Source organism: Paramormyrops kingsleyae, chromosome 18, assembly GCF_048594095.1.
Source record: "Paramormyrops kingsleyae isolate MSU_618 chromosome 18, PKINGS_0.4, whole genome shotgun sequence".
Taxonomy (NCBI): domain Eukaryota; kingdom Metazoa; phylum Chordata; class Actinopteri; order Osteoglossiformes; family Mormyridae; genus Paramormyrops; species Paramormyrops kingsleyae.
The window spans coordinates 10,048,091-10,064,230 of NC_132814.1; the positions used below are offsets into that span (position 1 = coordinate 10,048,091).

The 16,140-nt window shown below is 46.1% G+C and overlaps 1 protein-coding gene across 6 annotated transcripts in view; it reads right to left on the reverse strand.

Annotated features, from left to right (window-relative positions):
* Positions 1–337: 337 nt before the first annotated feature.
* The window catches only part of LOC111837952 (amyloid beta precursor like protein 2), a 42,632-nt gene continuing 26,829 nt past the window's right edge, over positions 338–16,140 (reverse strand). For 2 of the 6 annotated variants that reach the window (XM_023800437.2, XM_072702431.1), the window contains 15 exons: positions 13,762–13,874; positions 12,312–12,544; positions 11,750–11,952; positions 10,770–10,937; positions 9,503–9,633; positions 9,328–9,402; positions 9,051–9,209; positions 8,553–8,681; positions 7,343–7,442; positions 6,435–6,608; positions 5,231–5,266; positions 4,334–4,416; positions 3,258–3,335; positions 2,433–2,588; positions 338–2,035 (listed from right to left, as the gene is read on the reverse strand). In XM_023800437.2, the coding sequence (XP_023656205.1) occupies positions 1,934–2,035; positions 2,433–2,588; positions 3,258–3,335; positions 4,334–4,416; positions 5,231–5,266; positions 6,435–6,608; positions 7,343–7,442; positions 8,553–8,681; positions 9,051–9,209; positions 9,328–9,402; positions 9,503–9,633; positions 10,770–10,937; positions 11,750–11,952; positions 12,312–12,544; positions 13,762–13,874 (1,940 nt within the window). In that variant the 3' untranslated portion in view covers positions 338–1,933. The remainder of the gene's footprint in view (positions 2,036–2,432; positions 2,589–3,257; positions 3,336–4,333; positions 4,417–5,230; positions 5,267–6,434; positions 6,609–7,342; positions 7,443–8,552; positions 8,682–9,050; positions 9,210–9,327; positions 9,403–9,502; positions 9,634–10,769; positions 10,938–11,749; positions 11,953–12,311; positions 12,545–13,761; positions 13,875–16,140) is intronic. The other 4 variants (XM_023800442.2, XM_023800439.2, XM_023800438.2 and 1 more) reach the window with 4 other exon arrangements.

Sequence of the window (16,140 nt, forward strand, 5' to 3'; positions counted from 1 at the left end):
GCCTAATTTGGAGGCAAGTCAGGAAAATGACACAAAATAATAACAATGTACTGTAATAAAGGTAAGCGCATACAGTTTCGCACTGCATTTTGAGTCGATAAACTGCTGAATTTGTTCAATGTCCTCACAAGCATCACAAAGCAGTGTGCGTGTTAGTTATCAACAATTGTATTTAACCCAAATTTTTATGGCAGTCCGTCAGTCAGACGTTCTTAACCCAGAGAACAGCCTGTACTGGCTCAAACACTAAAGATCTCCAAACAGAAGAAGACGTAAGGAGTTTGTGACAACCAACAAAACAACAGAAAATGAAACACAGACTGAAATTCACAGCATCTATGGAAGAAAGTGAATTTATTGATGCGCCCCCACCTCTGCAATCAACATAATTTTGCTTTATTTTAAAATGTATGTATATTTGTAATCATTCTTACTCCTCCTGCAACTAAACAGGTACTTACAAGGTTTTAAGCCATTTTGGTGCATAGTGAGACAGCCACATACATAGGAGGTACTGCCACGGGAAGGGAACAGAATCCAGAATAGGAAATAAAAAAGAAAACAAATCTGGAAAATATATATATATATATATATAGGTCATAAGAACAATGCACACCACAGGTTGTCTTCCATAAAAGCCACGACAGCGACATCAACTATACAGGCATACAAAGACATTATTATGTGTGAAAAGAAATTCAGTTCTCTCTTTGCATCATTTACATGGGAAACGGGTTGTGCCTCCGTTAGACCTGCTGACTGGGCCTGACTGTTGGTCTGTACAGGCCTCCAGCCCTCAATGACCCTTTGCCAGACATAACCAACGGTAAATTTCTTATTTGTTATATATTAGAGCTCCACCCTGTATTATACAGAAATTAATGAGCTTATAATTTAAAGTGATACATGTGCAGTGCTATGGTGCTTTTTCGTTGCCGTTCTTTCACCAGAGAACTGAAAATGTTATGGCTGCCAGTGTTGGCACTGATATATTCACACAAGACTGTGTCGGGCCAGAAAATGTCTTTTAAATCGAGAACCTCCCTCATTTCCTCTATTCCAGGGTCCTTATGAATCAGTTTCACTGAAACTGAACAAATGGCAAATCATTTGAGGGAGACGCAGCTGTCACCATCCAAACGGAATAGGAAGTGGAGTGTCATGCTCAGGAGTGATGTCACAGGGCTTCCGTTTGCCTGTGCTTGGTAAGGGAGCTTGAGGTTGGAGGGCTGTGCGGCCCCATCGACTCGCACACATACACGCTCCCCGAGGTGTTCCTATCGATACCATCACATCCTACATAGAAAAGCTGAGTCAGCATCCTACACATCAGCTTTTTTAGGGAGAGGGGAAAGGAGGAATGAAGTAACACCTATTTGTATTAAGAAATACATTAGTTTGTAGTTAATAGCAAAGAATGGAAAAAATAAAACCCTTTTTGTTTCACTATACATTAAAATCAGTACAAAGAACCTTCATATACAAGCAATCTATTAAAATGAAAAGAAAAAACCTTAAAATCTAGGTTTAGACATTTTGACAATTTTAAACAACTTATTAAATTACATTTAGTTGTTGTGAACCAATTGCACACTTGGTCTGGCAATTTAAAAACCCCGACATACTGAATGAACCCAAGTTGAGTAATTTTCCTTATTCTGGAAACATTCACTGTTGAATAATTTGTCAAATCACATTCCACAAGAGTCTTAAATGGTTACGCTGTCTTTTTAGAGGGGGGAGGACAAAAGTAACCTGTTCTACGATAAAACCATAGTAGCATTACTTAGATTTTATTAAGGTTTATAATGTGACACAATTTGCAATCGTCATGTAGGAAGAATATTTTTTGGACAGTATTGTTATTGTTTAGTGGTATGTTTGCCCTCGACTGCTCTTCTCTCTGCTCCACAGCGCCCCCTGGCTCCCTGAGCTAGATCTGCATCTGCTCCAGGTATTTGTAGGTGGGGTTTTCATAGCCGTGGTTCTGCATCTTATTCAGGTGGCGCTCCTCTGGGCTCAGCATGGGATCAATCTGGGCCAGACAGGATAGTATCAGACTGCAGTACCCAAACACATTTACAGAAAATTGACGGACACGCATGACATATCCTACTTTCACTGAACTGCTACAACATCACCTTAAGCTTCTAGAATTTTGCTCTGGCTTATGGTCTATGTGCGCCATTACTGACTTAATTTTATCAATTAACAGTTAATGCAGATGATGATGCTCGCTGATATTCTGTATAGTATTGTGCAAGTTTGGAAGTTGAGTACTTGTGATTTACACAAACAGGTGAGATCAACATAAATCTATTACATTTTACTTTTATTAATTTACAAGTAACTGTACAATTACTGATTTTTAGACAAATTGTAAAGCTTATAGCAAACAGTGTGACACGTCTACCTGAGGTCGCCGAACTCACCTCCACGATACCATGGCTGATGGTGCCATACTGCCTCTTCCGTAGCATGACGAGGCTGATCACAATCACTGTCGCTATGGCCACAACAATTACCAGCAGACCAATCAGAGCACTGCTCCCAAAGCTAAACTCCTCCCCCAGGGGCCGGTATGATTCCTATTGTAGAAAGCGATAAATGAGTGGCAATAAGAGAATCATGGCCAATAGCCTTCGTTTCATAGTATTCTCAAGGGAGGAAGGAGACAGACATGTACCAAGCGTAGCCAAAGATAAAGGGTGGAGAGAAAAGGAGACCAAGACAGACGGACAGATGGGAATGAAGAGGGCAGCAGAAGCTAAACCCTGTGCAAAATACCCAGGATTTTAACTTGCCAAGGAGAAAAACAGGAAAGTGCAGGCACAACAGAACAAGCAAGACAGAATCATTGGTATTCAAAGTATATCACTGATGACAATGTGTACTGCATATTGTAGAGGTACCTAAACCTACTGCTTACATGATTTAGATAAGCAGACTATTTAAATTGCTCAGATAGGACCATTTTTCCTTTTGCAGAAGACATCAGAATTACAAGACATTTGTTGGGATCTCTTCATAAATTAGATACCTAGATATGCAAGAACACAATGACAGGTGATGAAACAAAACATGCATACATGCAGTGAGAATCTGACCAAATCCAACCAAGCTCTAAATCTAAAGCAGAGAAGTGGGAATTAAATTTTAATAATTCATATTCTACTAGCTATGATTATCCTCCACCCCGACATCTCCAAGCCCCAGCCACACTTCCTCAGGCTGCCACCTGGGGGCGCTGTACTCACCAGCTCATCATCATGCACACTGTTGACTCTCTCTGCACTGTAAATCACCTCTTTAACATCCAGAGACTCATCAATCACCTGTCAACACAGACAGGCAGGCCCACGTTACACTCTCTGAGACCTCGCACGCTTAGGCACACGTTTACAGGGGCGCGGGCGGGCGGACGATGTATTGAGCGAGAACTGCAGCTTCTGCTCCTCAGGATCCACAGTGCTTGCTTCAGCAATGTCCACAGACTTTTCTTGGTCGTCCTACAGCAGAGCGATACCACGTTCCGTGCGTTCTTTTAAGGAAGCGCGAGGACTGTCAAAGGGCACCGATGACTTAGCGAATATACGCAACACTGAGAATGATGGGAAGGTGCACAAGGCACAGGAACACCAAGCAGTACAGGAGGACATGTACTATATTGCTGCCATACACTTAATTGATTAAACAAACATATAAAGAAAATTATTAAAAATAAACATATATGCCAACCAACTAATGTAGCTAAAAAGATAATCACTACGCTTAGGGTGGAAGAAAGGTACCTCTGTGCTTGGGCATCAGAGTAAAACAGTGACCATGAGTCAGCTGGTGGTGAAAATGAACACTTTTCACTAAGCTATATAATAACAGGACAAATAACAGAATGTGGCACCCCTTCTCGTGGATTCTCGTGGACAGAAAACACACCAGGAGATGTGGGGAGAGAAAGAGAGAACATCCAAGGGCGGCACATTAACGAGCGTTTCCATGCTTGACCTCAGGCAGCATGCAGCAAGTATGTGGTTTGATACTGAACTTGATTCATAAAGCTCAGACTTTGCGGTGGGGAGTAAATATAAAACAAGCAAGCAACCAAACAAGCAACCAAACAAAACAAAAACAAGCAAGCAACCAAACAAAACAAAAAGAAGCAGCAACCAACCAAATATCGGAGCAACAGTTTCGACAAAATTAGCAACCATTGCTTCTCGGGGTGGCATTAGACAGGAACCGGAAGCTGGGAAGCTGGTTACTGAAGCTGTCACTCGCTCGTGTGTGGGGTGGGACCCTTTGGAGCACTCAGGTGGGGGAGCGAATCGCTTACCACGTCGTTGTTCATCTTCCCCTTGCTGTTAATGACTCTCTCCTCGGCACCGATCAGCCCGTCGAGGCCTGAGATCCCAGACCCTGCGAAAGCCACAAACCCAGTAAGGACATGCTGGAAGGACGTCATGCTACCTCGTCAGGGCTTCTTCATCAGCACAAAGGCCATGTGCTGCATTTGTGATTCTTCTGACGCTCTACACGTAACGTGACTCTTGAAGTGATGTAAATCGAACTAGTCACACTCAGTGACTATTACATTTATATCATAAGTGCAAACTCTGGAAGTTAACTAAATTCTAAAATTTCTACTCCTGTTTTGTACATAGTTTCACCTGCTTTTATTTTAGAGTTTAAATACAACAGAATACAGGTGGATGATCATGATTCAAGACATCATGGCCTCATCGTCGTAGTCAGAACCTACAGGTCCAGTACAAATTGATACACTGAAGATCGACGGGTGATGTTGCATATGTTGTCATGAGAAGACGTGCATGTGAGATGACAGGTGGAAATATATATATGTATATATCAACAAAAATAAATCAATAAAGCTAAACTGATCACTGCTCCAGGTTAAATCCTGACGTTTACATATGGGTCGACTGACAGCACTGCTCTCACTGCCAGACAGCACATTACAGCGAGACTGGATGGGAGACACAGGAAGCCACTGGGACGATCTGCTCTGTGGTTCTGATCAATAAACACAAGGCTGGAGAGGGAAGAAATGGACCAAAAGAACACACTGAAGTGAGGCAGGTGCAAAGGGGTGGAAATGACAGGGAAACTAGCAATGGAAGGAAGGAAGGCTCTCCGGTATATCAAAGGGAGGAGGGGGAGGTCTTGGGAACGGATGCTGGAGGAGAGTGACAGGAAGAGCAGAAACACCAACCTTTCTTGATGGCGCGTGGGGAATCGGGAAGTGGACCTAAGCCATTGGGACAGCGAAATAGAAAAATAATAATAATTCAAAAGAGAGGGCAGGAAAGAGGGAGAAAGGAAACTCAGGAAAGCAGAAAGGATGGAAGGTCACCCTATCGTTAACTGAGGCTTGGCAGAAACTCCAGCATTATTCAAACATCCTGTAAAAATGGGTAACAATGTGTTTGTACGTGGGGGGAAAATGCTAAGAAAAACTGCAACGTGGAATTTGAAAGTAAAGAAAAGGAGGGCTGGACATTCAGAGCTCTGCTACAGTGCTTTCATTCCCGTGAGACGGTCTACGCAGACTTTTGTTCCAGCCAATTTCCGCATTAGATATGGATCAGCCAATTTTCTCACAAAAAAAAAAGAAGTTTTTTTTACAAAAGAACACAAATTTCTTTAAGCAAAGGTGCCGCCGATGACTTCCAGTCATGCTTTTACAATAAAAACAAACAGGCTGTTTTTGTGAAGGATCCGACTGGCTAATGAGCCCACGTACAAGGAGCACCTTCAGGACCAGAGCTACGTAGCTCTGAATCAAAGGGTGGATTCAAAAAGGGGTCCAATGTGCTGAGGTGAGACTGGGGGAAAAATTATGCAGGCAAGTGTGGAGATGCAGGAGTACATGGAGGTTGACAGCTAGAGGTGGCCCATGCAGATATTACGCATGTCATTACCCTGAACTCACCAATTCCCAAACTGAACCAACTAGGTTTTGAAATCTTCAAATTAATTTGACTGCAAGTCTGGAACCAAAAAGAACCAGGAAGTCTAGATCAGGGTTCTGCAATTTTGATCCTGGACAGTCAGTCTTGCAGACGTCCCTGCTCAAACACACCTATTAAACCTGCCAATTAGCTGATTAAAATGTCTGAGACTGGCCCTCCTGGAACAGAATTGGGGAACCCTGGTCTACACCTAAGACCTCTGCACTAAATCGTACTAGGCTGTCGACCAAGAGCATTTGGACCGTCTGCTCCTATACTACAAAAGACATACTTATGCCTCCACAAGTTCCCCTAGACCTCTTACACACACCCAGTGATTTGCTCAAAATATCGCACAGTGAGTGGGGGGTCAAAAGGGAGACTGAGGTTGTCCTCAGTCCTTGCTATAGGCCACTCAGAATGCCCCTCCCCTCAGCCCTGAGGCACACGCTGGATATTACTCACCCTCGATCACCTGCCGAGAACCCAGCGTGTCGACCTGGAAGGGCCGGTAAGGTTCTCCTTCCAAGCCGGCCCGAGCCACAGTCACCTCTGAGGACACCGTCACGTCGGGCTGGGACTCGGAGATAGAGGACAGGAACTGGTCCATGTCTGCCTTCTGCTCCTGTAGGAGCTCATCTATGCAGGAGTGGGGCCAAGATGCACAAGTTATCAATGAAAGATGCCGCTTTCTCCAGCTAGCGCGTCAGGCACACATGGGCGGCCGCTCTCCACAGGGAGATCTGCAGGTCTCCCGACCGCCAGGCACACAAAGAGCGCCTCGACCCAGTTCTGTCACTCAGCTCCTTTAATCAGCACTGATATGCAGTTTGTGAAAAATAAGTTAAAGAACGGGAAGGACAAAAAGACCTAAAACACAGCTTTTGTGAGGTTGGCGGTAGAACGTTACAACAGACCTACTGGAGGCCATTCCTGAATGCATGAGGGGAGGCATTGAAAGGTAACGGCCAAAACACAACGACAGAGAGAATCATGGCCAATAGCCTTCGCGAGAGAGAGGCAGCGCAATGAGCCACTTGACTTACTGCCTCAGCTACATAATAACTCTCCTTTATTGTCAGCAATAATGCCGTTACTAATAGAAGCAGTGCTGCAGGAACACACAAGCCTTACAACTACAAATTTTTAGGTATAATCATGTGGAAGCACTTCTTAAAATGTAGTAGCAGCAGCACTATCTACTTAGACCAGTTATGTAGGCCTGAATTTGTAAGGGGAACCTATATTTTCACAGGTAACCATACACGAAGAGAACAGTTCTATATCGCTGCATGCGCTGCAAGTCCACTGGCTGTAAAATACATCATAACAAACTGATTGGTTTTTCCCCCCCCCGTTATAAATGCACTCACCGATTTCATCCTGGATCTCCTCAGCCACATACGGGACTTTGTACAGCAGCGACAAGCTCTGGTTCATTCTCTCCTCAATCACGTGCAAGTGGGTCATCACCTGCAAAAGGAGATGTTGACAGAAGTATGAACAAAACAAGAGCAGTACTGATGAACCAACTGCAGGGGGCACTAGAGACCCCATAAACAACACAGTATGGTGCATATACGCAGCACTTCAATTTAACGTTTTATTAAATGTATTTAAAAGCACTTAAATGTGATTTAGTTTCTTGACAAATGACACCGTAAAATCGAAGAAGATGGTCCTGTGTATCCCAGCAGTTCCATGGATGACAGGATATGTTTTTGCATTAAGGTGTTTTCTCAGAAGTCATATCCAAGAATGTCCATGTAGAATGCATAATAAGCAGATTATACATAAACTATAGATTCCAGCTGCACAAAAACACTCTGGGCGCTTCTACGCTTTACAGCTTCTGCGGTAAAGTCCCATCAGCCCGCTTAAGCTTTCAAAAACTCAAAACATCTGTTTGCATGGCGATGGTATCTCACAGCAGCAGGTGATGAATCACGCCGAACGTGGAAGGACGTTAAACTGCCCCCCTCCCCCCCATCCACCCACCCCGAAATCAAGCCTTGAAGATTAGATCACCACCTGCCACTTCCCTCCAGCCAAACAAGCCTGAATTATCCTGAACACCTGCGAGTCGACAGAGATATGAACTGGGGGGCAGGTTAGTCTGCTGCATTTTACATGCCAATTTCACAAAGCAGGAGTGTTTGGACAAGCAAAGCGCCGCCTGACTATGTTACAAGGATTTACACACATGTGTGAACCAAGTCAAAGGAAAGGAAATGTATTCAGTGCGAGGAGATGCCAACATTCAGGCATCAAATGCATTCCTGGTAGATGCTCGTGACTCAGCCTGGTGGAGAACTTAAAGCCTTCGGTGTTTAGCAGAACAGGAGCATTCTGTCAGCAGAGGAGTCCCAGCCAATCAGTGAATGTCTTCTGAACTTCCTACACTAAACAGTCTTATGCCAACTGCAAAAGAGCACTGACTTAGCCATCTTGATTTTTATAGCCCCTCTCTGCTCAACTAAGGCAACTTCCAAGCCTGCCCTGGAACTCCCACGATTGTTCGCGTCACCCAACCACCATGCAGCGTAGAGGCAGGGCAGCAGAGAGACAGGCGGAGGGCCTGACCTGGGACTTCATCTGGGCGGCCTTATCGGGGTCGACGGCCAGCACATGCTGGTAATGGCGGATGGTGTGCTGGCGGTCTTTATTCTCGGCGCGGACGTATCTCCGGAGCACCTGCAGGATGCGATGGGGCTGTGGAGAGACTCGGCTCAAATGGACTGCACGTTTTCACAAAAAAACAAAAACAAAACCGCGTTCATTTACCACCCCTAAAAAAGCCGCCATTTTGGATAATTAAGCTTGCCAGGTAATGTGAGCTATTGGTCCCCCAAACAGCGATCTAGGAATAATAAAGCAACCCTTCATAGTAAAAATGGCCATTTTGGCCAAACAAAGTGAAAAGATTAGCACTGATAAATGCCACTAAAGTGAACTTTTTCCATCAGACCAGAGGGCCCAGCACTTCACAGCAGCCCCTATACACATAAGAGAGGTGGTCGGCCCCAGAAGGTGACATTTCTAGCTACTGTCATGATTTCGTCAGGCCCCGGAGCTCCTCACCCTGGGGGGGTCGGCCTGCAGGGCTGCCAGGTAGTTCTCCAGCGCTATGCGGCGCCTGTCGTTCAGCATAGCCTCCACGCGGGCCAGGTGGGTCTCCACCAGCTGCTGCTTTTCACTGGCTGCTTCCTCTTCCAGAGACTCCACCATAGCTTGGAAGTGCTGCGGGTCGGAACACAAAGGCAGTAGGTGCTTTGGTGTTTCGCGCGGCCACCTGGTCAACATGCAGGCGAGACTCCCGGGCGCGGGTGGACTGGGGGCGCCCCAGCCGACACTCTACCTGGAGCAGAGTTTGCCTCTCCGTCTTGGGGAGGTTCTTCGCTTGCAGTTCAGCGTCCTCCCATTCCTTCCTTAGCTACACGCCCAGAAAGAGTCAGACACGGAGAAGCATCAGTCTAAATTGCGAGGTATGGAGATACAGGTTCGGAGGGAGCCGGAACCCGATGTCTGCCCACCCTCTCCATGCGGTTGCGGTGCCGGATCTCCAGCTGCTCCTTGGCCCTCTGGAAGCGGCTGTGCTCCTTGTCGTCGGCCGGCGTCTCGAAATACACGTCCACCTCGTCGGTGGGCTGAGGGGTGGGCGGGACTGCGGGGCGTCCGAGGAGAAGGAAGCAGTCAGCGATTAGGCCGGGCTGGGCCGGGCCGAACGTGCGCATGCGAGAAGCGGGAGGTAGGAAAAGCCGTGCGAGAGATGCACAGGGAGCAGAGGAGCGATCAGAACCGAGGCCGTTAATCTGGATGACCGTCAGTCTCACGCCTGTCGCCGTTTATCCTCCAATTAGCTTCCTGTCGCCTGCACACAGGCTCAGGAGGCCGAGGAAGCCCATCGGCACTGGGCATGTCTGCGCATTAGCGGGCGTTCAAGGGCAGGGGGATTCCAGAAAGTGGCGGCAAATCAGGAATGACAGAGGTTCAGTTTGAAGTGGAATGATGGAGACTGATGCTACCAAGCTGTCACTGACATGGTTGGTATGACCACGGGAATGAGAGAATGGTGACATTAAAATACTGCTGCCCAAAAAAAGCCCCAACTTCAAGAGGTACTAAAATGCAGGACAAGAGGTTTTAAGATCATGCAGTACAATAATTTCTGCTACTAAAATAAACTGACTTCATCCCCCCCCCCCCCCCAAAAAAACAAAAAAAAAACTTTTCGAATGAGAATGTGGATTTTTGCATTGCAGTGGTGTTATGTATTGTCATCTGTCGTTCTTGTATTCTGATCCTTCAAGTCTGAAGGATACATGTATGCAATTTCATTGAGCTGTGTACAGTTTGAAATTTGAGGATTTTAATATATTGGCATAAAAAGATTTTGATAAAGACCGCTTCGCAGGGAGCTCAAGCCTGCACAGAAAACTGTACAATCTTATAAACATCTCAAATCTCGGCTGCCTTTTTGCAGACGAACACACAGACAAGCTGAAAGGATTGACAGCAAAAGACTGAACAGGAGGATCAGAGACTTCAGCGGGAAGCAGGCAGACGTGACGGACAGTGCTGCAGTGCTGAGATTGAGTGTCAGGCGTGACCGAGTATGGGGGCTGACCTCTCAGGCCGGGACGTATGGGAGCGTACCCTCTAGTTTGGGGGGCGGGGATTCTGTGTGCATGTGTATAAGAGGTTGTGATGGGGCTGTATGCTAATTGGTTGTTTGGGTCAGTGGGCGGGCCAAACGATATCGTGCGTTTGTGTGAGAGAGCACAGGTGCGTGTGACTTACTCATCAGCCTGCAGACCTCCATGCAGTACTCCTCAGAGTCGAAATTGTTCCGGTTGCCGGCACAGCCCCCGTACACAAAGCGCACGCATCTCTTCCGACTCAAGTCGAAGTGCCAGCGTGGCATGGAGGCGCGGCACGGCCCCGTCTCGGCGGGGAGGGAGCACACGGCTGCCAGGGGACAGCGGTTAGAGCATCCCGCCACTCGGGGGCGACAGAGAGCCGACAAGTACCCCACTGACCAATAGCCTCTCTGTTTAACTGACTACGCCCACACTGGTGAATATAAAACGGTCATTGGAGGTATTCCTACACAGAGATTCATGAATAGTGATACAAAGATCAATTCTTAAAGGAAAATCTCAAACAAAAATAAAAATTCAATTTGTTATTTACCAGATGATATAATACATATCCACAGGAAACTGTATTACATGCATCGTAAACAGAAATAGGCAAAGGGAAAACTAACATTTCTATTTGTGTTTCTATCAGAAGTATGTTACGAGTAAAATGAATCTGCTCCCAAATGTGCCAGTAATGATTGTTCTGATTCATTTCATGTCAGCGCTAACCTGATTTCTCATGTTCGGTTTGCCATTACAGATACGCTATAAAAAGGTAAGCGTCTGCGGTGGCAGAAATCTCACTGGCTATTGTGTGCAATTACCAAGCACGTATTGTCATTTGCACACCAGGAAATAAAACTGTGCCAACTTATTACTTACAATAAAAAGGCCAGGAGCGCTATTTTATGCTGATTTTAATAGTGAAAAACTGATGCATAGAATCATTACATTTTTGCAAGAATTCGCCCTTAAAAACATGGAATAAAATACGTTGAAACTGAATGTTCAACGAGAGGTATGGGAGCAAAAAGAAATCAATTGTGGTTTTATGATGTGGTGCATTACAGAATGACATGGGGGCACATGCAGGAATGAAATGCGAGACCGGCCTCGAATGTGAGACAGGACACTGACCTTTGACCTCCTGCAGTGATGAGTCTGCAGGTGGGCTCTCTCTGTTCTTTTCCTTTGACTCCTTCTCTTCATCGTTGTCTCCCTCATAGTCTGCGTAGTCCGTCTCTTCTTCCTCCTCCTCATCCTCCTCTTCATCTCCCTCATCTTCGTCATCCTCCACTTCCTCGACCTTCCGAGTTGGTTGTTCCTGAGCTGGGGTCTCACTGGAAATGCAAAAAAAAAAAAAGGGAAACAGCATTCTAATGTAACTATGCACAGCTTTGGGTGTAACATACGTCATTATTCATCTCTGGCTCTCGATTGTACCAAACCGGCTATCAAAACAATGTCACCCCTTCCCTTCATTAGAGTGAATGCGGTTTGTGTTTTATGCTCTGGTGAAGCTGCTCGTTTGTCACTCTGATTAGGAATGGTCGCTCGGTCTCTCAACACAATGTAAAAAAAAAAAAAAAGGGCCGTAATCTAGCAGACTAAGTCACTGGAGCTGTTAAGGAATTGCGATTTCGATCTGCAGACATTTTTTCAATCTGCTTGAACAACCATGGGTTGGACCTAAGCTCACCTCTCCTCCTCTTCATCTTCGTCCTCATCCTCGTCCAGCTCCATCAGGTCCTCTTCGTCGTCATCCTTGTCGCCCTCCTCGTCTTCCTCCTCTTGAGACGGCTGCGGCTGTGGGGCGGGCCTCTCGGCGTGGGTGGGGGGGCAGCACACGTACTCCGTGCCGTGGAATTTGTCGACGCCGCAGGGGAGCAGCATGCCGTAGCTATGCAGGACCATACCGCTCTTGGCGCAAGCCTGAATGGCAGAAAGATGGGTCATGAATGAGGACGTTCACACACTATTAAGCATTCACTCCCCAATCTCCCCGTTTCTCCTTGGGACATCGGTATCTGCAAGGTGTTCCCGAAACTTTTGCTGATTGTGACTAATTCGTCACTCAGCAGGCGTTAACATGCTCAGAGTGTTGCACCTTTCTCCGATGACACCTTCCAACAATGTTCCCAAATTCATTCTTTGTGATGGTAATTTTAGTTCAGCTGGTAGGTTTATAGCAGAATAGCTTGCATCCCGATACGGCTTTTTCTCAGAACTGAAATAACGGCAATTTGATTAGGGGGTGCAAAAAAGCTAGTAAAGAGAGGGGGGAGGGATTAAAAATCAGAATACCTCTGGCTGCATTCTGTGACGTCACAGATACACCTCTGGCTGCATTCTGTGACGTCACAGATACACCTCTGGCTGCATTCTGTGACGTCACAGATACACCTCTGGCTGCATTCTGTGACGTCACAGATACACCTCTGGCTGCATTCTGTGACGTCACAGATACACCTCTGGCTGCATTCTGTGACGTCACAGATACACCTCTGGCTGCATTCTGTGACGTCACAGATATTTACACTAGTATTAATATTTCACTACTTTTGAAACAGACACAAACTAGCTAGTTAGCAGCCAGATACTCTGTGCTACTGAAATGTTTTCAATATAAACAAACTGTCAAAATTTGTTTTCAGCTGAATCTTGCCTGTGGCATCAGCACACAGGACTAGTCCTGGAAAACTCCGTCACGGCAAGACCATCACTGCCAAAACTACATGTAGCAATTACAGGGAGAGGGCTTTATAGGGCACAGACATTTCCTAGCGCGGTCAAGCATTTTTAATAGAGGGGCCTTAATTAGATTGCTAGGAGGTCTATCGGGCCTGGAGGTGAGTTTCGCCACACGTCAAGAGGGCAGGACGCAGGGAAGCACACCGGTGTGAATCATGGAAATCTGTGGAAGAGACGTCTATGAACTCTAAGAAGGACGGAGGGCAGTCAGGAAAAGGCAAGAAAACATTTTATATGCCAAATAACCATTATTAAAAATGTCTAATAAAGATAGTCACCCTCATGAGATAAATAATAAAGGGAGAAAACGATAACGAATGCGTTTCCATACTAATTAAAGGTAACCATGGAATTGGAGAGCTCACAGAGCGTATGGTGTGTCTGAAACAGAGCCTTACCTCCTTAGAGACCCCGTGCCACTGCTGATGGCTCACGCAGACGTCCATGCCTTCCTTGTGGAAGAATCTGCACTTCTCTGGTACCAGCAAGACGTCACTCACAAACTCGCCCACTGAAAGGAAGCAAGTGCAGGGCAACTGAGACCTGGAGTCCCGACCAGCGTATATAAATCACAGGAGAGGACATGGAACCAAAGGCAAGCAGGAATGGGTAGGGTGCGGGTGGGGGCTTTTTGTTTAGGACTGCAGTTTGTTACCAATTAAGTGGGGGAAAAAAAAATAAGAGTACAGGAGTGGAGGAGGGAGGATGGGTTAGGGTTTGGACTCCATAATCAGAAGGTTACTGGTTCAAATCCCGTGGCTGGCAGAGTGATTGCATCATTGGGTCCCTGAGTGAGACCCTAAAGCCCAATTGATAAATATAAATGCTAGGCCTGTCCCTGATAGAGGCCAGGCAAAGACATAAGAAAAAGCAGAGCAAGAGACAAACTGTGTGTAAAAGCAAAAAGACAGCAAATGGAGACACAGTGATTGCTCAATTAGCATCTCTAAACAAAAGTGCATCACTGCCAACACAGCAGATAGCACTGACGCTGGAAATGAACGCACACAATCGCTCCAAATTTGTTTTAAGAAGAACGGTCAGCTCTCCCTGAACGGCTTCCACAGGCATGTTGTCTTTCTTGTTCTTTTTGCCATTTTGAAAGGCGTTTGCCCTCCAAGTCGTCGCAGCCGAAGTCCAAGAGGAAGGCGGAGAATCCAAGACTCGAACAGAGCAAGTGTGTGGCTGATCTCACAGGATTAAGGGATTCTACCAGAGCGGCAGGTCGGAGCTAGGAGGCCCCCCTGCCCCCGCACACCCCCCCCCCCCCACGAAAAAGTCAAACTAGGACAACCAGTCATCGAAAATAAGATTTTTTTCTTCTCAAAGTCTCATTTTTAATCTTTTAGCCCATTTGTTATAGCTGTGAAGAGGCTTCCTGAGCCTGGTCTCCCACACACACGCCCCAGGACATAATCCACCAGCACCTGACAAAGACACTGGGCGGCATTAGGAAATGGATGGCAGAAGCGAAGAGCCAGACTAAGACTGTAATCCGCTGCCTCCAGCGCATGTGCGTGCAGTCCCCCCCCCATCCCACCCCAGCGCATGTGCGTGCAGTCCCCCCCCCCAGCGCGTTCCTTTGACATGGGCGTACATCCACAACATTCCAAAATCGACAAGTACCGTTTCATGCCGGAAATAAAACTTTCTGGGACACGATCCACATGCGCCCCCTGACTGTGGGGCAGGGTCACTGCTACGTACCACATCCAGAGAAGGTAATGGGTTGAGGCATTCGTGCTGTTTCACCACTAGCCACCTGCCGTTTGGCCTATGCAATATTTTTCCAGCACAAAAAAAAAAAATTAACGATTGGCTAAATTTACACCCATTAAAGTGCAGCGAAATGCAGCCAGTGATTTTCAGGAATGACTTTCAGGCTTTATATTTTATTCCTCCCATTTTAATTTAAGAAAAAAAACACACTAATGGATGTTTGCTTAATTAAAATGCATTTCAGTGTACCTGATCAAACTATTACCGCACTGGTGTCCAACAAGGCAACAATGCATTCAAACAAGAAACGGTTTAAGAATGGGGTTACATTTCAAACCTTCTCTACACTTTACTTCTTATTTGGTTTGTTTATTACTTATGTAACAAAATGCATTTATGAAAGATGCAGACGATTGTTGCAGATGACTAAATGCGGAAGGCTCAATAAACATCTTGCCAGTTCCTGTGAATATTGACTGACGCAACTAGCAGAAATCCCGCCGAGATAACCGGCGAATCCCGATGCGATTAAAGAGGCCACTGGCTACAATAAAGTAAAAATCTGCCTCTTCTACCAGTGACAGTTGTTGCAAAGGGTGTCAAATATTTATCTGCCTTTATGGCCATCCTCAAGAAGCCTGCAACCGTGAGCTTTTAGACCGCGTGGGATACATACCAAACAGGAACAAGTACAGCAGGAGAGGAGACACTCAAAGTCAGCCCTCTTTCCTGCTCCAGTACACCAGTTTTAATATGCACCACTGGGAAGGAGAGAATGGGGGGAAACACTAATAAAATCACATGGTATATTTTGCCCCACATCCAGTGATGTCCACTTCCCAGCAGACCCATCTCTCTCCCCCCTAGTGGAAACATTCTCAATTACTGCACTGCTTACTTCCCTGCCAAGCCCCCCTCCCCCTCCGCTGGCCCCCTCTGCTGCCACATCTCTGGCATCAGGTTATCTTGGAAAATTAGGTCAGATAGATGGAATACTCAAGGACTGAATACTTGCTTGGGTGTTTAACGTTTCATCTCTAATTAACGCATTGCGAGTA